At 38.1% G+C, this 22,721-nt stretch overlaps 1 protein-coding gene and 1 long non-coding RNA gene across 2 annotated transcripts; one reads left to right on the top strand and one right to left on the bottom strand.

Annotated features, from left to right (window-relative positions):
- Positions 1-87: 87 nt before the first annotated feature.
- On the bottom strand, positions 88-10,539 carry nmi (N-myc (and STAT) interactor). The gene is made up of 8 exons (XM_084723963.1): positions 10,221-10,539; positions 7,193-7,351; positions 6,984-7,100; positions 6,474-6,642; positions 3,236-3,342; positions 2,281-2,467; positions 1,312-1,415; positions 88-417 (listed from the first exon to the last, which is right to left on the bottom strand). Exons 1-8 carry the CDS (start codon positions 10,287-10,289, stop codon positions 211-213), a joined length of 1,119 nt encoding a protein of 372 aa, XP_084580089.1. The 5' UTR covers positions 10,290-10,539; the 3' UTR covers positions 88-210.
- A 6,213-nt stretch (positions 10,540-16,752) lies between these two features.
- LOC146322416 (uncharacterized) lies at positions 16,753-17,621 on the top strand. The gene is made up of 4 exons (XR_014771266.1): positions 16,753-16,870; positions 16,982-17,067; positions 17,188-17,253; positions 17,429-17,621. It is a non-coding gene; the product is annotated as an uncharacterized LOC146322416 (long non-coding RNA).
- Positions 17,622-22,721: the final 5,100 nt, after the last annotated feature.

Genomic DNA, 22,721 nt, shown 5'->3' with positions numbered 1-22,721 from the left:
TAAATAGTACTACAGGCTAAGAGGAAAAAAATCAGTATTTTTGATTTTGGGGTGAACTGTCCCTTTAGGAGCCCTCACCATGTGATATGAAAATATATAATCAAATTCATTCCTCAACTGAGACTCTGAGCAGGACAAGAGAATGTGTCCCTTAATTTGGACACAACAAGAAATAAACAGAAGAAGAGGAGCTCATGTTGGAGGTTAAAGTCACTCGTCCTTCTTGGCCATGTCCTCACAGACGAAGAAGGCCTGCAGAGTCTTCCCTTTGGAGATGTACTTGATGGCCTCTATCTCTCCGCCATGGTTAACAGGCTTCTGGAAGTAGATCTCCAGGTGGTCCTGCAGGTCCTCCTCATCCCCCACGTCTTTGATGCCACCCAGGAGGACAGTTCGCTTCGGAGCGCCGCAGAAGGTCTGAAAAGAATCATCAACATCAGCTTCGTCACCACTCTGCACATAGGAACAGAGTCAGTATCTGTGTTTGACATGTAGGGCCCCATCTTACAGCTGCCGTTGCTCCGGTGGCACATGTGGATTTGCTATCTTCCACCAATGCATGCGCCATTTTTGCCACATCTGCAAGATAGCGCTTGCATGTGGGATGTGCAGCCATGGGCAGGAGATCTATGATTTGCAAAGACCATACCATAACTGCTCGCCTGTCTGGCCAGAGGATTTGGGCTCCTAATAGCTGAACAGCAATATGTTTTTCAAATTTTCTGTTTAAACTGGTAAAGACCTCAGAATTTCTATTTTTACTTTTTGTTTTCACCCAAAAAGGGAACAAAATTTATTTATTTATTTGTTTATTTTCATCTATTTATTTTCACAAACTGCACCCTGCGTCACCTACATGTTTGATCCCTGCCCATGGAACAGAGAGTTCAACTTAGTTTATTCCAAACAACACACTGGACCATCTCATTATAGGTTTCTATGTTCAACTTGTAGATAAGTACTCCCACCACTGCTCCTCATCTTTGGATCTCAGTGCAGTTTGCTGAAGGTTCTGTACTGTAGTGCTGCAGAGATGCTCTGACCTATAAATCTTTATCTCCACATGAAAGAAGACATGTTTGTTTAGTACAGACCCCAACAAACATCACACCATCATGATTTTAGTGGGGTTTTCTTCAGTAAAAATGAAAACAGCAGTACGTAAAGGCAACAACCATTTCCACTAATTATATCATAATCACAATGTCAGTCAAAATAATGAGCAATCTGCAGTGTGTGTGAGGAATGCAGACTGTGCTGGTTAGAGTGGAGTGACTGGAACCTGTAACCAGTCTGAGGAGTGGATCTTACCTGAAACTTGCGTAGCTGGGAACTGAAAATGGGTCCAACCTGGACTTTGACTTCAGTGTCCAGATCCACATGATAACTTCCTCTCAGGGCCAGGCTCTCAGCCACTACACACACACACACACACACACACACACACACACACACACACACACACACACACACACACACACACACACTTCAGCATTAATACATCATGAACACACTGATGCTCAGCAGGGCTGAGTTTCACTTCTATCTGATAGAAAAAAAGTAAGAGTCATTTTCAGTAGATTTCTTGCTGCCTCCTGAGAGTCTTTTATATATATTTTTTTTCCATCTCTCGGTGTGCAGAACATTTCAGCCACAATAAGTAGCTCCAGAGTGAGTGTTCCTCACTTGCACGCTGCTCTCTGAAGTAAAATCATTCCACCATGTCAAGTAGCCCCTTGGTGAAGACATCTGCGACATACAGACATCGACCTGTATCACTTTTCAAGCTTGAACACACGTTATTATTTTTTTAAATTTAACCTTTACTTAAACCTACTACACAGACCTTAACTGGTTAAGAAATAGTCTCAGTTTAATACTTACTTAGTTTAATACTAATACTTAGTTTAATGACCTACAGAAGCAAACAAGACCATCCACGAGATGATTGGCTATTCCTAAATGTTTCCTACCTGGTCAGATTCTCGATGAAATCGGATGAAATAAGCTTTACAATAAGTATAAGTTTACATTTTTCCTGACAAAGTCACATGTCAGCCAGTTAAAAGAAAGCAGAAGAAGCTATTTATTAAGATAATTTTACTCTTGATGCTGTATTTTTTGGTTATTATAGTGGAAACACTACCGCTTTTGTCCACAGGGTTCTCCCTACATACAGAATGAGTGTGGAGTTTAGTCCAGGAGCTGTGTCTGTCTCAGTGAATCAGGAGTTAAAGACGCACTGAGAAATGGAAATAAAAACAGCCCAGAGAGTTGTACCTCCAGGATGGAGAAAGGTGATCTGTCCTGTCCCTGTGTTGCTGTCGTACTCCACATTCTTCACCTCCCCTCCTCCTCTGCTCGGCCTGGAGAAACTTATCTCCAGCCGGTCCTTCACCCTCTCGTCTGGCATGGACGGGGGGATGTTTGAGACCTTCAGCTCCTTTCTGGAGACATTCAGGTGGACCTATATTGATGACAGCACACACTGATCAGAAGGTAGTCTTTACTGGTCACTGTGAATGGACAAACAATGACTCCCACAAATATTTTTAACTATTTATTAATTAATTCAGAAAATAAACAGTACACATGTTTTGAGGTACATATTTCCACACGTCCGTGATGTACCGACATGTAAATAACATGCCTGTATCCACCCATCTATCTTTGCTCTTCAACATTCTTGCTTATGTCTGTTTGTGCGAAAATATTCTTACATTCTTAATTTTTTTTCCTCCCCTCATGTCTGTTCTTGCTTGGATTTGTTTGTTGTTGTTGTTGACCCCGCTTGTGTTGTTGTTATAATATTTGCTTCTGGTCTTTTTAAACTGTCATTTGCTCTTTTTTTATTACACTGCCAGGTCTGTTCTCTATTTTTATTATAATTAACATGCCCTTAGAATTGTTGTTCTGACTTGTTTCTTAATTCTCAGTTTTTATATTGATTTTGGGTTGCCAACTTTACATCTGGTCAGGGACTATGGATTAAGACATGCACTGTTCCTGGAGAAATAAATCAAAAAAACTAATAAAAAATAAAATCCAAAATGCCCAGGTGCATTAATAAGCATCAAAATAGAGCTTTTTTATTTTAAAAAAATCCAAGAAAATGTATTATGTCACTGAAATGTCGCCATGGTGTGTGTGTGTGTGTGTGTGTGTGTGTGTGTGTGTGTGTGTGTGTGTGTGTGTGTGTGTGTGTGTGTGTGTGTGTGTGTGTGTGTGAGTATACCTCAAACTTGACAGTAGGATCCATGTTGATTGTTTTTGGTTTCACGTCCACATTTACATCGTCAGCGACCACAGTGCATCTGGCGATCCTCCTGATCTGAGAGGCCACTGGAGGACACAAAGCATGAGAAACATATGTAACATTTGTAAAGTCTGGTAAAGGGTTTGATATCATGTTATTGGCATTGGTTAATGATGCTCAGCCCCAGTCTGTAGTGAAGTCACTGTGACCATGTTTGTCTGGCCCTGTTTCAGTACGTGTCCAGCACAGCAGCACCCCCTGCTGGCTGAACTGCTACATTAACTGAAATCCAAAAAACCAATGAAGGAGGAGGGAAGGTGTGTTTGTGCCAGTGGTTGAGTGACTGAAGTCTGAACGATGAAGCCAGAGGGCTGAGGGGAATTCATTCAATGTGGATATAGGAGAGGTCTGGCTTTTTCATAAGTCTGGTTACTTTAAGTGAGAGATCTGTTCCAGGACTGATGCTTAAAGGACTCCCTGCTCAGTCACCATGGTAACTGACATCACTGAACTAGCCTGCTCTGTGGCAGGTTAACTGTGAGGCTTCATTTAGCTGTGTGTTAAAGACAGTTCATCAAGTGTTAGACCTTTGTGTTTACTTTAGTTTCAAACAAAATATTACTGAAAATCATGTCTCACAAACTTTACTGTCTTCAGAGGCTGACAACACAGATTTATTTAAAAGCTTAACATTTATAGTTTGAGAAAAACTTGTGCCGTTATTTATTAATTCCCTCATTTTGTTCAGGTTGTGAAGACAGATACATTAAGTAAGCTTATAAATCTTCTCTAAAATGATTTTAATTGATTTTTGCATTTTTGCTAAATAGTACAGCTGACGATAGACAAGAAAAAGGAAGGAATGAAGAAGGGAAGGTGAGAAGACATGTAGGTCGACCTTGGGATGAAATGGGAGCTATGTGAGCTGTTAGGACAGTGGAGCACACACTGGGATCATATTGTCATGCCATTTACTTTGTCTGCATTTTTGTTTTTCATGATTACCCCTTTGTATCCCCCATATCAGCAGGATTTGTTTCACTGCTGAGAAGAAAATCTCTCATTTTCTCTTCTTTTTGTCACATCCTCTTTGACAATCAGCTGTTCTGGGCTGCCTCTGTTCTCTGTGTACGCTCACAGCGCAGCTTGTTTTATCCTGGCTTGAGTTAGTGTTGACTACACCAGGATAGTGTGTCTTAGTGGGACAACTTAAGCCTTGAGTGGAAGTTGAAGTTAATTCAAGCCAATCAACTTTCCTATAAATTTTCTTTGTCAACTCATTTTTTCATTCTTCAGGCTGTCTGCATGCTCACATAAAACAGGGCGTCTGATGCACAATTTGACTCTTCTTTTACACAGAGCTATGGATACCATAAAAGAATTGCATTACAGCAAAATGCAACAATGTTGCTGCAAATAAGATGAGAGGAACGCTGTCAGAAAATTACTGATCAACTTAAAGAGCTCTTAATGCTGCTGTTTATTTCTAACATGACAAGGTTAGAAAGGGTTTCATAATAATAATAATAATGATAATAATAATAATAATAATAATAATAATAATAATAATAATAATAATAATAATAATAATAATGATAATGATGATGATAACAAGAAGAAGAAGGCACATTAAGATCTATAAAACACAACACTAATCACAAATGAAGAGCAGTTCTGACTGTAATTATATTTGTATATTCTAATAAATCAACATGTTGCTCAGATGTATTTTCATGGTGTGAGACAATTTCAGCTTTATTCCTTCAGCTGTAACCCTGGCTGTGCCAAACAGATTTGGGAGAGAAATATGTTATTAATACATTTACTCGATCATCCAGCTTGTCATCTGATTGTCCAGACAGCTGATCAAGTAAAGGTATTAAATCATCAAACAGACTTGGGAGCATATATATATATATATATATATATATCTATCTATATATATATATATATATATATATGTATATATATATATATATATATATATATATATATGTATATATATATATATATATATCTATCTATCTATATATATATATATATATATATATATATATATATATATATATATATATATATATATATATATAAAGTTTGAATTCAGTATTTTGATTTTTGGTGTCTTCTTGATTTTAAAGGGTGTAAGAAAACTTTTTAAACTATATACCCAGTAAGCCTGTATGCCTGCATTCCATGTTTATCTGTGAAGAAAACCAAATGAATTCCTTCCCATTAAAGTTTATATCATTAGTTCAGTCAGACAGCTCATGTTTAAGAATATTTATTGCAGCAGCAGAACATAGTTAGACTTTGGTGTCTAGGCTCCGACCTCATCACTCCTCACAGATTATCTTTACAGAGAGATATTGAGGAGTGATGAACACATATGTTGGACCCCCTGTCGGAGGTTTTAGCAGTTTAAATAGACCGCCAGATTGGGAGGAGTGTGTTTGGTTTGTACTACAGAGTGTGAGGTGTGTCACAAGTGACTGTGGTGCAGCTCAAGCTGACTGCCTGAACTAGCTCGCAGGTGTCGCTACATTTAGGATATAAACTTAGAAACCGCAGTTATAATAATAATTATTATTATCACATTATTAATGTTATCATCAATGATTACTCTCCCAGCCGATAAGTGAAGTTTGCATGCTGCTCAGTTATTGCTATCGATTATTGCTATTGCCATTGTTGTTGATACTGTTGTTATATCACAATATGAAATATAGTTTAGGAGATGGTTTATAATATATTATGTTACATTAAAGGAAATGGCAGTTGTAAGAACATTACTGACATTTAAATAACAGCACTGTCTGTCTATGTTTTTTTTTTATGTTGTAATGTTGTAATGTATGTATTGTTATGTATGTGTATTGTATATTTTTCTGCACATGTGTTGGACCCCAGTAAGAACAGTGTCAGCATCTTCTGCAGCTCACAGGGATCCTAATAAACTAAACTAAACTAATAAAGAGTTAAAACGACCAAAGAACAAACAGAACAGTGTCAGGGAGAAGAAACACCTATTAAATATGCATGATTGTTAAAAATTGAATAAAAAGTGTCATGAAATATAAATATCATGAAAACTCAAAACAACAACTAACTATTCGAGTTAACTGTAGAGTTTATCAGTTGTTGTGTACTGATATTGTCATGCATTGAATGTAATATCAAAATATCCATAAACTATGAAGATGAAGATGAAGATGTGTACCTGACTCCTCTTCAAACGTGATGAGGGCCTGTCCTCCCTGCAGGAGCACAGTGGGTCTCTGGCTGATGGCAAACACTCCTCTGATCTCATCTGTCTGACTTTCGTCCTCCGGCTCCTCTTTACTCTGACTGGTGAACTTCAGCTCTGTGTCTGGAATCTCGACGTAGATCTGGACAGGTGGAGACCACAGAGACATATTATATGATTGTCACAGGAAGACTTGAAGAACAGGTCCACAGCAAACTTGAATGTATGGATGAACTACGGTAAAAAAAAGTTGTAAGTGACAGAGTGAAAAAATGACAGCACGTCCTGCAGGTGGAGGTAGAATTAACAGACTGATGGCTCCTCATTGGCACTAACTGTTTCCCTGATGAAGCTCTAGTACTAAAACATCATAAATAAATGTTGTATTGCTATTTCTTCTGCAACTTTTTGCAACTAATCAATAAACTAAAGTGGTTGCAGTGACAGACGCTGGACGCTGCAGAGGACTTTCTTCATTCCCACCTTGAATTTCTGCTTGAGTTTGGCCGACTCTGCCCTCTTAGCCGCCAGCTCAGCTTGAAATTTCTTCAGTCTATCCAGCAGGTCCTGTTTGTGTTTAACAAGCTCCAGGATTTCATTCTGTGTGACAGAGTGAAAAATGTAGTTAGTTTCATCTTTTTCTCATCTCATTTCTTCCCAACAGGCTGCAGATGTTACAGAGGTGGATGTACCTGCACCGCAGTCATGCTTTGAGTGAATTCCTTTTCACACTTGCTTTGCTTTTCAACCCAAGCCATCATCTCCTGCTGGGCCTTGGACTTGACCTCATCTTCTTCCAGTTTTTCCAGTATCAGCCTGGCCTTCACATCATCAGCTTTCTCTACTTTACTCTAAAAGTCAAAGTAGGAAGAGTTCAGAGAGACTACAGACAGACCTGCAGACAATTTGCATAGAGACGGTTTCTGATCATGATGGTGGGTTAACAGAGAGAGGGAATTTTTTATTGTCATTTTTTAATGCCCACAAACTAAACTGCATTCACCTCAATTGTACTGTGGTCACAGAAATCTCAGAGAAACCAAACCTTTGTGTCTGGATCGATTCCATGAGAGAGGAAACAAACCACTGAATGTGAAATGAAACAGTGCTGACTTTCAGCTTCACTCTGCTGAAACTAATGATTAGTTTCATTGTTGATCCATCTGTCAATTATTTTATCAATTAATCAATAAGTTGTTTGGTCTATAAAATGTCAGAAAATGGTAAAAATGTTGGTCAGTGTTGGCATGAGGTGATGTCCTCACAACCCAAAGATATTCAGTTTACTGTCAAAGAGATGTGAAGAAACCAGAAAATATTCACGTTTAGGAAGCTGAAATCAGAGAATTGTGATTTAAAAAAGCATCAAATTGATTAATGGATTTTCAAGATAGTTAGCAATTCATTTAATAATCAGTGCATAATCAATTAATTGTTGCAGCTCTATTTACATCCATACTGAGTGAGGAGGGTAAGAATTGTAACCTTTTCTAAATCCAAAGAGCAAATTCACAAAAAATCACTGACCATGTTTACATGCACATTAATTCTCCATATCATTCAGAATATGACAGTATTATGAATTTGATACAGCTCATATAAACAGCACATTCTGTTTGAATATTCAGAATCAGCGTAGCATTTTCTCATTAAGATATGTGCAAAATGCTGATATTATTCAGGTTTCAGGAGCATTCTTTGGAAATGTATTCAGCACATTCTGAATGTGTCTCAGTTACTGCAGTTATACACTCTTGTCAGTTTACAGTCAGCTCTGTGCTGTAAACAAACCAACTAACCAACAGTTTGTAGGCTGGGCACAGATGCACACAAAAATGCCATATATAATATATGCTGCAGGGCTGTGAGAAGTTTCTTTCATTATTTTGTTCATTATTATGTATTTATTGAGAGCAACTGCATGAGCATAATTGAATACAGTAGTTCAAATAGTGAGCTGGAGCTGCAGACTGTATAATAAATAGGTTGAAATCCTGTTTAATATATTATCTATGGTGGGAGCGAGTGGTTTCTCCCAGACACCTCCTCCTCAGACAACAAGTGCAGGATGCATGCAATGTTGTAAATGAACAACAACAAGTGTCAGTGAGTCCTCCACTGTAAGTTCATCAGCTGTTTATAACAGTCAGTTGTCTGTCAATGTAAAGTTCAGTCTGTTATCCTGAAAACAAAAGCCCACTGCTCTGAAATAACACACTCTGGATGATGAGTTCAGTGGCTGCCTGTCTCACTGCTGCCAAACCCATTTAACATATTGTTCAATTTAACCATTGTAAGTCATTTATTACAACTCATAAACGGTGTCTTACTCACTTGGCAGACATTTGGCGTATGTTTTAACTCTAAATGACGTGAACTGGACAAACAAAAGCTTATTTCAGGTTGCCTGGAATAGAAAGTTAACATGTTTTTTCGATCTCTGATGACACATCATGCTCATTTTATGATTTATTACAGTAAATATATTACAGATATAGCCTTTAAGCTTTGAAAAATAAAATGACAGGTGAATTAGATCTGATGGTTTTGTAGGCTGGCATGGATGACATCAGCTGAACACATAATCATTTGTTGGGAAAAGGTGAAAGTGAAAGTATTGGTCACACAACAATAACACAGTAAACACAGCTGACAGTAACAGCAACTGTCGCTATAAACAGCTGAGACAATCAACAAACACACACGTCATCGTTTAACTGCCATGATCAAGAAAAATACGTGCAACTTCAACAATATCTCAGTTTTTCTACATTCAGTCAGTCTGCTGTCATTACATGTGCTTTACAAATACACAAAACACTGATGCAGTCTTGAACTGAACAACAATATATGATAGTGTTTTACTTCTTTATAATCCAAACAACATGTCAACTTTTCCAGACATTTCCACTTCTGCTGCATTACACAACATGAACTAAAGTTGAAGCTAATGAGGAGGAAGGTAAAGTTATCTCTGGCCTTACAAACTATAAGCAGATCTAAAGTTTTGGCCATGCCACCAGTGTTGTTGTATGATAAGGCTGATACAGATTATTTTGTACTGAAACTGCTGACTGACAGAATATGTTACTGACTACATTTTTAACAGCTGATGAGTAATTGTATTGGAACATATTTTTAAAGAAATCTCCCAAATCTGGCTTTAAGTTTTAAGTTTGACTTCCGCTCTGAGTGACTCATCCGTAATTTACACCAAGAGCGGCTGCACCGCGGTTTTGTTGCGTCATGCACGCAACTTCATTTCCCACCAGCAGCGTTTCAGCAGCGGAGCGCTTTGTCCGTCTGATTATGTTTACTTGCTCTGATTTTGTTGATTAAGTCCTCTTTCCGTGCTCTTTGTGCTTCTACCATGGATAAGCAGGCCTTTATGATCGCGAGTCTGCACGGGGTCTTTTATTTTGAAAATCAACCGGATTCTCCCCTGTTTTCCGTGCCTGACTTCCTACCCGTTCGACCTCCTCTGTGCCAATTGACGCGCCATCCGTCAAAAACAGACTCGCTGTGTATTCTCTGTGGAGCGGAGCGCCGAGCCGCTTCTGGGACGCTGCTTAGACGCGCCGCGTCGCTCCCAGTATAAACTGCAGCATTGACTGGAATGGGAGCGTATTTCTCTGAGTGCCGCGCCGCTGAACCCTCTGTACTGACTGTCAGGTTAGATTCAGCAGACAGTCAGGGACAGGACTGGACTTTGTCTCTTACCTTCCATGCCTCCAGCTCTTTCTTGGCCTCCTCGAGCTGCCTGCCCTCGTCAACCAGACTCCCGTCCATCTGACAAAGAAAAACAACTCTGAATAAGACACTCAGTCCTCCGGATCAGTCTTCATACACTTCAGCAATCGTTACTTGTCCGTACATATCACTCATGACTTGAGAGACGAAAACGAAACGAAACTTAACAAATAAAAATAAAGGCAGTCAGATCAGATGATCCTGACAGGACATCAGAGTACCTCTTTAATAAGTCGGTGCTGATTTATTTTCGCCGTGACAAGAGAAAAGAGACAAACAAACAATCAAACAGAGTGACACCGTCCTGCTGCTCCTCCTCAGTCTTCACTGAATCTGAATCAAAAGTGAAAGTTAAAGCTGAAGCACACTAATAACACGACAGGAACTGGAAACTAACACAGGGGGCGACATAGTCAGTTCAATGATGATTAGAACAGTGCACCAAACTTAAAAAAAAAAAAAAACCTTAAAAAAAAAAAAAACTGACCTTCCATCGTGACCCTGTTCATGACACACTTCATTAATAAATCTTGGGAGTTCCACATCACCATATAGTATCTTGACACAAGCATATACACATTAATTACTTTATAAATAAAAAATAAATGCCTTTAGGCTGAGTAAACAGGCCACCTCAATCGTTTTATTTCCTCTTATCAAATTGGGAGAACTCAAAACCTCAAGGCAACTTAGATCAATAACTCAATTTTTTTAAACACAATTTTTGGGGGTTTCTAAGGCTCAAACATTTAAGTTTATCTAAAGAAGAAACAAATTATCTCAACAAAACATTATTAGGTGGTAAAACATTTTTAAAGCTTTTGAGTTTGAGTCTATTGAAGTAAGTTTCCTTAAATTTTTTTTTTTTTTTTTTTTTTTACAGTGTGGAACATTTTAGCCTACTTCATAAAGGAGACAAAATATGTACATTTAGGGGGAATTAACAGGCTATTGTTTTTTCCTCTCATCAGTAAAAAATGCAGACATTTTAAATCCTTTTCAAAAGATGTACTTCAGATATAAATCTTAAATTTTGCAGAATTTCTTTCATCATCTTTTATTTTTTAGGGGGTGCAAATAAATCTCCTGTGACCCACCTGTGGGTCACAACCCAGTGTTTGGGAATGACTGAATTATTAAAATACATACTATTCAACAGTGGTGGAAAGTACAAGTAGTGTTACATTATTAAATTTATTACTCAATTGCAAGTAAAAGTACTGGTGACAAAATACAAAGTGTTCTCATTAGAAACTACTTGGTGTATTAGTTACTTTTTAACCGTTGATGTTTAATGCATCATCAGTATCAGTCCAAGGCTTCAAAGATCGGCCTGCTGGTTAGACATGCTTGCTACTCCTGCTACCACGTCGTGCTGACCAACAGAGTTTCCTTCGAACCCAGCACTGTTGAGACTGAGGCCTCCTGCACACCTGGTAAGAAAGTCAATTTTTATACTTCCAGTTAAAGCTTCATAGAAGTCTGCATTGTCTTTTTTAATGTGGAGTAGGCTTGAATATTTGGCAGGTGTTTTAAATTATCAAATTTATTTACGTTAGTTACATGGCTTGTATGAACTGTGAATATCTTAATATCTCTGGCCCATAACTTAAAGGAATAGGTCAACACTGGGGAAAATTCTCATGTCTGTGCATTAAAGGTTAGATTCACTTAATTTTTTCATTGGTTAGTCACTGTAATTAACTCATTTTGGGGGTATTTGCACTTTTATGAGCATTTGTTCTCACTCAAATGTACAATGTTTTAAGCAGGTTATGAAACGTCTCAATTTAACAGTGATGCTTCTGTATGACCTATATAAGCAAACAAGACCATCAGTGAGAAAAGTGGCTATTTCTATATTCTTAATGCCTACCACCAGGTTCAATTTTCCTTGAAACCAGATGACACTAATCTGTGCTCAGGCAAAGTTAGAGTGAGTAGTACGTAACCAGTTAAAGTAAGTGGGAAGGGATTTTTTTGTGGCTATGGCAATGGAAACAATAATACTTTAAGATCTGGTGCTGGTAGCTGTCTGACAAAAAAACCCACATATAACAACCTGTCACAATTGCATTTCCAACCAGAAAACACACTATTTCTAAAAGAAATTGCTTCCAAAATGTTTCAGTGTGTTTGTACCCAGCACAGACCTGTGGGTTTTTAACCCGTGCCAGAGAGAACCCTGCAGCCTTTCTAAAAGTGTTCAGTTACTTCAACAAAGAAAAAGTTTTAAAAAATGTTAACAAAGGTGCTCTTTAAATGCAAAAGTTCAAAAAAGAAGAAAGGTCCAAGTCACTCTTTTGGCAAAACGTTAAAAAGCGTTCACTCAGGGGGCTGTTTCACTGTGAAATTCTAAAACCCTTGAAAATGTTTGTACAGGTTAAAATGGAGGTGGGTCACATCCCACTTATAGTGACACAAACAGCTTTCTTCAGGGTGTCAGAGTTGTTTGCGCTGCTTCTGCTATCTTTCCTCTTTTTTGAACTGTTTATTTACTGCTGGCTGTCTGATATTCAAGTCTTTGGCTTTTGGCAGGCTGCTTAATTTTGAGTTGGGATGTCTTTTATTTGAATTTACATTCTTGATGTGTGCTTAATAGATTTTTTGAGACATTTTACTCATTATTATTAGAAAATTCATCAGAAAATTCATAGAGAAAATTGGAAACAGCTGTTATTAATTTGTTTAGTTGCAATTTTCTTCTAATTTATAACAAAACAAATTATGGTTTTGATTTTGAACATCCTTACAACATTCATCAATTATATTTTGGCTCTTACACCATTTATGTAAATTATTTACCATATATGATGTTCTTTCTACACTATACAGGTGTTAAAAATTTGAATTGTGTGCTCAGTGATGGATGTACATTTAAGTGCAAATTTGTCCTACTTGCCCTTGTTTAGCATGTATTCTGTAACAACCTGCTACAAAACAAGAGAATCAAATTTGCTGTGGTTTGAGGGATGCAGGTGTGCAACTGAACGTCAGACTTAACATTTCATACATTTTTAATTTCAGCTGACACAACTAACCGGGAGCAGGACATTGCGCAATGGAGCTGGACGGTTGTGAGGAGACTGTAAACACAGTCAGGAGGAGAGCAGGGATCTGGCACACAGGTAGGCCTAAATTTTACCACTCCCACTAACTATTTACATGCCCAGTAGACCTTCTTTAAAAAAAAAAAAAAAAAAAAAAAAGGAGCGCACCCAGAATAAAGGGATTAAATGGAGGGTTAACTGAGGAAGTATAACATACAAAGTACAGGAAAAAAATTAAGGTTTAAGCCAGCTACTGATCTGACCAATGATAAGCAAGTGCTGAGAGGCTTAGCTCCTGAGGCTAGTTACTGGCATGCTGAGGCTATAGGTACTAATGGTCACTTTCTTCTTTTGTATTCATGAGAGCAGGCATCGCTTGTTTGCTCTCATGTCTGTGAAGTCTTAGAGCCCTATCTTATGTTGATCTAAAGTGCAAGTGGGAAGTGCGCACACATAACCTTTTTCTCTCCGGGTTGGGCTGGACTTGTGTGGTCAGTCCTTGGGGTGAACAAGCTTTTGTCGCAGAACAGAACACCCAGACACAAGCAGGATAATGTAGTGTATGTAGTCCAGTGTAGTGAGGAATGCACAGACCTGTACACTGGGGAGATGAAACAACCACTGGACAGGCACATGGCACAACACAGGAGAGCCAGTTCCTCAGGGCAGGATTCAGCAGTCCACCTACACCTCAAGGTGAAAGGACACTCTTTTGAAGACAACAATTTTCGTATTTCAGCCAGGGAAGACATATTATTTGTGAGAGGAGTAAAAGATGCCATTTTGTTAACATGGAGCAGCCATCCCTCAACTGAGGAATGCAAGAACAATTTCGTATTCTTAAATTTCTCTTTTTTTTTTTTTGCACAAATGGCCCGTACGAACACACTGCGTCAGATTCAACAAACACTCATAACTTAAGATAACCATGTTTAGAAATTACCCATCTGTGTGTATTCGACTGCACATGTGTGAGACTTAATTAACGCCCCAATAATACAATATAAAGCTGTGCTTCCTGCTCCAAATGTCAAGAAATGTTCACTCATGAAAATGGCATCAAAGAAAAAAGAACTTAACAGCATCAGCAGTGAAATTAAAAGACCTGCTGAAGCAAAGAAACGCAAAAAGCCAGTGCCCTTAATACTGTGTTACTGGAGGGTCAGACTGTCACTGAAATAAAGATAGTCTTCTGTATACCAGCAGACTGACTGCATGTGACTCTATGATAGGTCTGGAAAGGTCTGGGAAATTGCACATGAGTCACATGCCTCTCAAGGTGTTAAAACCCCTCAGAAGTTAAATACCTGAAACTCCCAACTAATCAGCAAAACATCTACAAAAACCCAACCAAGTCCAGTTTCCTAAGATTACCTTTTCTACGAATGCCATGACCTGGGTGACTGCGAATCTCCACAGACATGAGAGCAAACAAGCGATGCCTGCTCTCATGAATACGAAAGAAGAAAGTGACCATTAGTACCTATAGCCTCAGCATGCCAGTAACTAGCCTCAGGAGCTAAGGACCAGCCAAGCCTGTAGCTGTTTCAACAGGTGCCTACTCCTGGCTTGTTTGTGACCATCCTCAGAAGACAGTGACCAGCCGAGCCAGTCGCTGGTCTGCGGGTCGTTAGCCCCAGTGTGCCGGTTACCATCCTGGGAAGCTCGTGATCAGTCAAGCCAGTAGCTGATGCAGTGGGTTGCTAGGTTTAATGCATTTTGTCTAATGAATAGCTGGCTTCTAATTTCCCACCGCCAGCCTCTCCAGCACCAAGTCAGTCGATGGCTTTGGCAAAGATATATCAACTCCTCAGTTACCTTGTGCTCTCACTCACAAAGTGTAGTCTGGTAAGGCATAGACTACAAAAAAAATAAATAGATGCCCGGGCTTGGGAGTGGTTACAAGGCACTAGAGACGCTTTGACAGTATGAAGGCCTTCTACCTTAAAGCCTTCCAAGATCCCTACCAGCTCTACAAAGGCCATAAAGGGCGTTTTGGTCGGACAAATCCTCCTACCACCGACCAACTATGAGCAAAGGCCTACCTCTGTGCCAGAACAAAGAACAAAGCAGCTGTCACTTCAGCAACCACAGAAACTGCAATCCGTCCAGTCTCCTACTACATGCTCTCCTACTGTTGAAAGTCAAGACAAAGTCCTGCCTCTCCTTCCTCATCGCCTCTGCACAGCTGCAATCGTACTGCTGCAGCTCTTCTGGAGACCAACAGCAGTTTCTACAGTCACTTCCACCAATGAGCCCGTGGCTAAAAAAACGACTTGGGTGTCTCCACTGTGCTCCACTCCACTATCCCTTCTTCCTGTAAGTATGTCAGAACCAAAATGTTCTGTTGTCTGTCTAATTTTGAGGAATAATCTTTTTGGTTTGAAACAGGATTGGACTGTATGTTTCACTTTATCTTTCTTCTTTGTCTGTTTCAATTTTAAAGGTACCTCCTTGAATTCCTCCCTCACCATATCGATTGCCTCTACAAAGACACAAGCTGCAGCTCCTCAGGAAACGTCACTGCTTACCTTGATGAATACAGATCAAGGCCTCCTCTCACACTGGTGTCCAGCAACAGGCACCAATGAGACCCTGGCCTCCTCCTCCTCTTATAAGTATTTTAAAAATGTTAAGATTTTCTGCATCCTTTTGGTTTAAGAAACAAACATAAGGATTGGACTGTATGTTTCACTTTATCTTTTGTCCACTCTAATTCTTAAGGTATCACCATACCCATCGCCTCTGAAAAGACAAAGCTACGCCTCCTCTGTAAATGTCTCCTCTGACCTTGATGAATACACATCAAGGCCTCCTCTGATACTGGCGTCCAGCAACAGGCACCATTGAGCCTCTGGCCTCCTCCTGTAAGTGTCGTAATGCCTCTCTTATGAAATGTTAACAATTTTTGCATCATTTTGAGAAATTATGGTTTTGGTTTGAGAAACATCTTAAGGATTTGGCTGGCTTTCCTCATCATACCCATTTTCTCTGCACAGACACAAGCTACAGCTCCTCCACAAACACCTCAGCTGACCTTCTCTCACACTGGTATCCATCAACAAGCTCCTGTGAGCCTCTGGCCTCCTGCTGCTGCTGTAAGTATCTCAAAGTCTCTCATGTTAAATGTTAAAATTTTCTCCATCATTTTGATAAATTAAGATTTTGGGCTGTATGTCTCACTTTATCTTTTGTCCACTCTAATTTTTAAGGCACCTTCCTCACCAAACCCGCTGCCTCAGCAAAGACAGCAGCTACAGCTCCTCAAAACATCTGACAGCTCCTCATCATCTGACACTGGTGTCCAGTGAGCCTTCAGCCTCCTCCTCCTGTAAGTATCTAAACACTTCTCCTGTGAAATGTTAGAATTTTCTGCATTGTTTTGAGAAATTCTGGTTTAAGAGAAACCTTAAGGACTGGACTGTATCTCTCACTTTATCTTTCTTCTTTGTATTCTACCATTTTTTAAGGTACCACCTTGAATTCCTCTCTCATTGTACTCACTGCTGCAAACACATCAGCTTGTTGCCACAACTGGCAACTATGAGCTTCTGCCCTCCTCCTCTTCCTGTAAGTATTAAACACCTCTCCTGTGAAATGTTAAATTTTCTGCATCGTTTTGAGAAATAATGTTTTTGGTTCAAGAAAAACTGTTAACGATTGTGCTGTATGTCTCCACAGTTGATGCCACAACAGGCACCAATCATCATCATCATCGCCATCAACATCTTGCCAGATCTTTGTGCTCCACTCCACTATTCCTCTTTGTAAGTATGCCAAAGCCTCACCTGAGAGATTTTCTGCATCATTTTGAGAAATGATGGTTTTGATTTGAGAAGTGGCCTGTATGTCTCACTTTCTCTTTTGTCCACAGTCTTTTTATTAAGGTGCCTCTGCTCAGCTCTCTGGGATCTGCCTCTTTTCTCTCCGAGCAGAACACGGAGAGAACCAATGTAAGTTTAATATGGACCTTTTACCTCTAGAATAATAATATTCTATATAATATTCTAATATATTAGATTCTTAAGTTTAATCCTACATTCATTAAGAAGCAAAGATATGTGTCTGATATAAATTAATTCATGATGTTGTGCCACCGCCACTGAAACGATGTGTGTCATTCTACAGGAACGATGCACAGCCTGTTCACAGATACAGAAGTGTTTGCTCCTGTACTCCCAGACTGAGGAGCAGCTTCTTCCCTCAGGCTGTGAGACTGCCTCAGTCATCCTCAGCTCTCTGCCACGCAACATCCAACTACAACAAAACCTCGCTATACAACCCTGTGTTGTATAATTGTAAATAAATCTGCCTTGCCTTTTGTACCTCTTGTGTTGAATTTATTTGTCTGAAAAATGGGTTATGTAGCTGAACTGAAAATCTTTACTCAAGTAGAAGTACTGTTGCATTGCTAAAATATTACTCAATTACAAGAAGAAGTACTGGTGTTAGAAAAATACTCAAGTAAAAGTACAGAGTACTTGTTGCAAAAACTACTATTATTTACTTTTAACTGTTGATGTCATGTCACCTCTCCAGACTAGGGTTGCAAATTTTGTGTTATCCTACAATTGATTAATCATTAATAATTTATAAGTCTTAAAACATGTTTATTTCCTGATACTGGCTGTGCCCAGTCTCTGCAGTCCCAGACTGTCCACACTGTCTCAGGGACACTGGGATTTGTTGAGGTCAAACTGTCAGATGAGATGGTGACGGTGCTGGATGGAAGCCGGGAGAAAAGAGAAATTACATATATGGTGTGATACACAATGAGACATTCTATGAGAGGCATAACAATACAAATCATTCAAACACATTTTAAAAAGTCATTTATCATATTAGATCAACTTTCATGTATCACAATGGATAAGATAATAAAAAACATAAGATAAGAAAATTCCTCTTCAAGGGATAATAAAGTGAGGTGAAATGAAACCAGACACTATGAGATTCACAGAATTTGGAAGAGATACACAACAGCATATCCTAGTTTGTATAAGGCATGTAAGTATTGTAAATAACATTAGAAACTGGTTACCACATTCATAAGCCAATATATGGAATTGTACCTGAGGTTTCTGGAGAGGCTGAGGTTAGGTTTGAGTGCAGCGCTCTGTAACTTGACAAACTGGGGAATGATAAAATATCAAAAATTAAACGACCACTGAGGTGTACAGGCCAAAGCTAAATATATGTACTTAAAAAGTAGAACTTAATCATTGTGTAAGCTTTTGATTTTGATTTTGATTTGATTTTTCAGAGAAGAGCAGTTTTAAGTGCCATTTGAAGGCTTAGTTTGGGTCCAGTGTGACTTGTAGAAGAAGAGGCTGCAGCATCAGATGGAGAAACTGCAGCAGAGCCCACAGCTGCTGAAGGAGCTGGACCAGCAGCAGCAGCTCTGACATTGTGCTCCTGAGGTGTCTGAAAAAATAACAAACAAACCCACATCCATGAATACAAGGCAATCTTAATTACATATATTATGGTCAGCTTCTTAAATATGAGTATTTTCTGATTTCTTTACTCCTCTCTGACAGTAAACTAAATATCTTTGAGTTGTGGACAAAACAAGACATTTGAAGATGTCATCTTGGACTTTTGGAAACACTGATCAATATTTTTCACCATCATTCTCCATGGCGTGGTGCTGCTTGGGTTGGGATGCCATCTGAGGCAATAGGAGGTGCTCCTCCAAAGACACAAAACTAATGTATAACATTAAATAACAAAATAAAACTACATAAAATTACCATAAATGAGTCATTGCTATCATCAAAATCTACTCTACAGATTGCTTATCAGGAATCATCATTACCATCATTTAGATTATAATAAAAAAACAACAACACATTTTTATTATTTTTCAATCTCACTGACAGTGTGCATGTTGTATCAAAAATGCAGTGATACTCACAGTGGTTAGATACATCCTTCCCCAAAGTTTATTAGAAAGTTTATTAGTGTTACCACATTTGATTAACAAATATACTGCTGTCAAGCATACTTGAAATTTCCAACTGTATTGGAAAAAACAGTTTGTTTGTATCAACAAATGAAGTATTTCAGTTGGTGCTGCCTTTTAAAAAATAAATGCTGGGTTACATCATTTATGTCATATTTTCTAAGTTTCTTCTTTTCCATAGATTTTTTTTATTACTGCATTTTAGTTAACAAAGTCATTTAGTATATGTTCAATATATCACATTGAAATTGCTAGTCAAGGTTACAGTTAAGGCAATGTTTACTTCATAATGATTGACTGTCATCAGTACCACCAGTAATATGCTCTTTTTTTTTTAGAAAAATTACTACATGGTACTGTATTTGGGATCATGGTGAAATTCCATTACTATTTTGGAAAAAAAATATTGTAGACCCTGCCACAAGTATACTGTAAATTCAACAAAATACAGAACTATACTGTGTTTCAGTACATGGTATTATAACAGTAATAAAATGTAAGTTTACAGTAAGCAAACTAGAAAAAACGGTAATTTACTGGCAACCCTGCTGCTAGTAGTCTACTGTAATATCAAGAAAATACAGCAATGTACAATAATTCAATAGATGGTCGTATTACAGTAACATACTGTATGGTTGATTACAGTAGAACTGTAAAATTAACAGAAAAATACTGGCAGCAGGGTTGCCAGTAGTTTACTGTTAATTTTACAGTGACAAATTTTTACAGTGTGCTTATAACCTTTAAAATTATTTTTAGGAGTTTTTTTTCTTAATTGGGAGCATATAAAACATTTTTAATTCACAGAGCATGCACCAACAGTAGGATGATAACGATTAATCAATGATCAATTAGTTGATTGTTAATAATTTGATCGATCAAGTAAAACTTAATTAATCATCAAATAAAGATCTGAAATGTAAGAGGTTATTTTTATGAGCGTGCTCTGCGTGTTATCTGATATGCAAGTTAATGCATTTAATATGTAAACCTGTCTATATGTCTTTATGTTTCATGATGCTGTTAGAGAATATTTATTATGTTGCTGTGAAAGTAAAGCTTTGATTGATGGGGAGAAGGCTATTTCTTATTGTTTAAATTTAAAAATAAGCATTTTTTTTTATAACAATTAATCAACTTATTGATTGTTACTTTTACCAATGATTGATTAAGCAAAGTATTTACAATTTGCAACTCTAATCAATAGCTGAGAAATAAAACAATATGTTAAGCTATGCAATACAATTATTGATTAAATGTAATATTGTTAATAATAATTAATATATAATATAATGAAAATATTATTCTTTTATAGGTTGAAAAAAGTGTCCTGCTTCATAAATTGAATAAACTATTTAAACCCTCCTAGATTATCTGGAAAATGGACCATCAATTATATTAATCCAAACACATTGCATAGTAAAACACCGACAGGGACTATTTTACTGCACGGTGAATACTAAAGTACATTAAACTTATAATACTTAGTCAGTATACATACTGTCCGCTTCAATAAGGTTTTGAATGCAGGACTTTAAGGGCTAAAAGATCTGAATTCTTCTACCACCGCTACTTATAATATCCAAAATGAAGAAAAAACTGTCAGTTTTGAATATTCATTTTTCACTTTTTTTCAAAATGCAAAATGCAATTATTACATAATAAAAATACTATGAATAATAAATGAAGCTACAGGTCCTGAAGACTGTGTTTCTATTTTGTTTTTCAATAATTTTATTACAATGAATTCATGATACAATACAATCCAGTATTTACATATAATTGGAATGTTCTTTGTTTTTGTTTTTTATTTACCTTTATCTCTATGTGTATCTATAAAAAAAAAAAAAAAAAAATTACCTTTAATTTGAGAGGGTTTAAACCCATGTAGCCCACCCACCTCCTCTCCTCTCCTCTCCTCTCCTCTCCTCTCCTCTCCTCTCCTCTCCTCTCCTCTCTGCCCTGAAGGAGGGAGAGGTGGTGGGAGGCTAGTAAGCTAGCATTAGTTAGCTAGACATGTTAACATTCACAGCTTATATTGGAGCATGTGTGCTCTTGTGTTTCACATTTCTGAGAGATGACAAAAGACGTCACAGTCCAGACTCATGAAACACCAAGTATCGCTCTCCTCAGAGCCTCCTGCACACCTTCAACATGGAGAGAAATGGAAAGGTTGACAGCACTAAGTTATGGTTGCTAACCTATGATTGAACAGTTGCTGGTTGGGGGTGGGGTTTAGTGAAGGGTCAATTTGATGCCTGCAACACATCTCTAAAAAGTTGGAACAGGAGGAAAAAAGAAAGTTATGGAATGTTAAAAAGTCCCTGTTTGGAACATTCCACAGGTAAACAGGTGAGCTGGTAACAGGTGACAGTATCATGACTGGGTATTAAAGACTGAGGTGAGGTTCATTACTCTGTGAAAACTATAAGGGCAAAGAGTTTAAGGACAATGTTTCTCAACAGAGAACTGCAGGAATTTAGAGATTTCTCCATTTACAATCCGTAATATTATTAACAGATTAATAGAATCCAGAGAAATCTCTGCACATAAGGGGCAAGACTGAAAACAAACACTGAATATCTGTGACCTTTGACCCCTCAGGCAGCACTGCATTAAAAACTGTATTAAAACTCCCCATCATTGTATAAAGGATACTACATGGGCTCAGGAACACTTTGGAAAACCATTGTCAGTAAAGACAGTCTGTCGCTGCAGCCTAAATGCATTTATTTCTCATTTATAAAGTATTAAATAAGTGAATATGTTTGCAATAAGAGAGCCCAGCCCTGGGCTAAGAGGATGCAGTGTGAAAAGCCCTTCTGTTACTCACCTTACTCCAGGAGACTGACTAGGGCAAATTTAAACCCTGTTCATGAAAGCCACTTAACCATCCTAGTCTAACTAGTACAGACTACTTATAGATTAATCTGCCCTGTCTGTGAAATTGACCCAAAAAGTCCTAAAACGTACTCAGAATAAGTTTGAATGTGTATGCTTTCATGACCTCACATTGTTTTGGACAACTAGACTACTCAAAAAATAATGGACCAGGCCATTAAGGGACTAAACCATGCAAATGCTGTGTTATGACAGACCTAATCCTCATATAACCTACATTGCTCTCTCACAGTTAGAGTGGTGTGTAACATGATTTTTTAAAGCATGGGCACAGTCTTGCACTCCACTACATCTGTGCGCCTATTCATTTTTCATGCACCACATTTTATTACTCTCGTATGGAAGCCCATTTCCATCAGTGTGATGGGAAAAAACAGCCTGTAAGTCATTATAATGAGAAACTTTCTCAAAATAATGACCAAGTACAGGGTTCAGCAACCTCCTCCTCTCCAATGGCTCCCTGTGGCCTTAGCAAATATATATGTGCAATATTTTCCTAAAAAAAAAGACAATGCACATACTCATATTATACAATCCCTTTCAATCATCACTTGT

The sequence above is a fragment of the Lutjanus erythropterus genome, chromosome 8 (assembly GCF_056507025.1).
Source record: "Lutjanus erythropterus isolate fLutEry1 chromosome 8, fLutEry1.hap2, whole genome shotgun sequence".
Lineage (NCBI taxonomy): Eukaryota > Metazoa > Chordata > Actinopteri > Lutjaniformes > Lutjanidae > Lutjanus > Lutjanus erythropterus.
Note: the sequence above shows the minus strand (reverse complement) of the source record. Positions and strands in the feature narration are given on the sequence as shown.

Bases quoted from the DNA above. Each gene is read 5' to 3' on its own strand.
- nmi (XM_084723963.1), bottom strand. From the start codon at position 10,289: ATGGACGGGAGTCTGGTTGACGAGGGCAGGCAGCTCGAGGAGGCCAAG. The intron at 7,352-10,220 runs GTAAGAGACAAA...TTTGACTTTTAG, and splicing joins AAGAGCTGGAGGCATGGAAG to AGTAAAGTAGAGAAAGCTGA. The intron at 2,468-3,235 runs GTATACTCACAC...TCATCAATATAG, and splicing joins ATCCTACTGTCAAGTTTGAG to GTCCACCTGAATGTCTCCAG.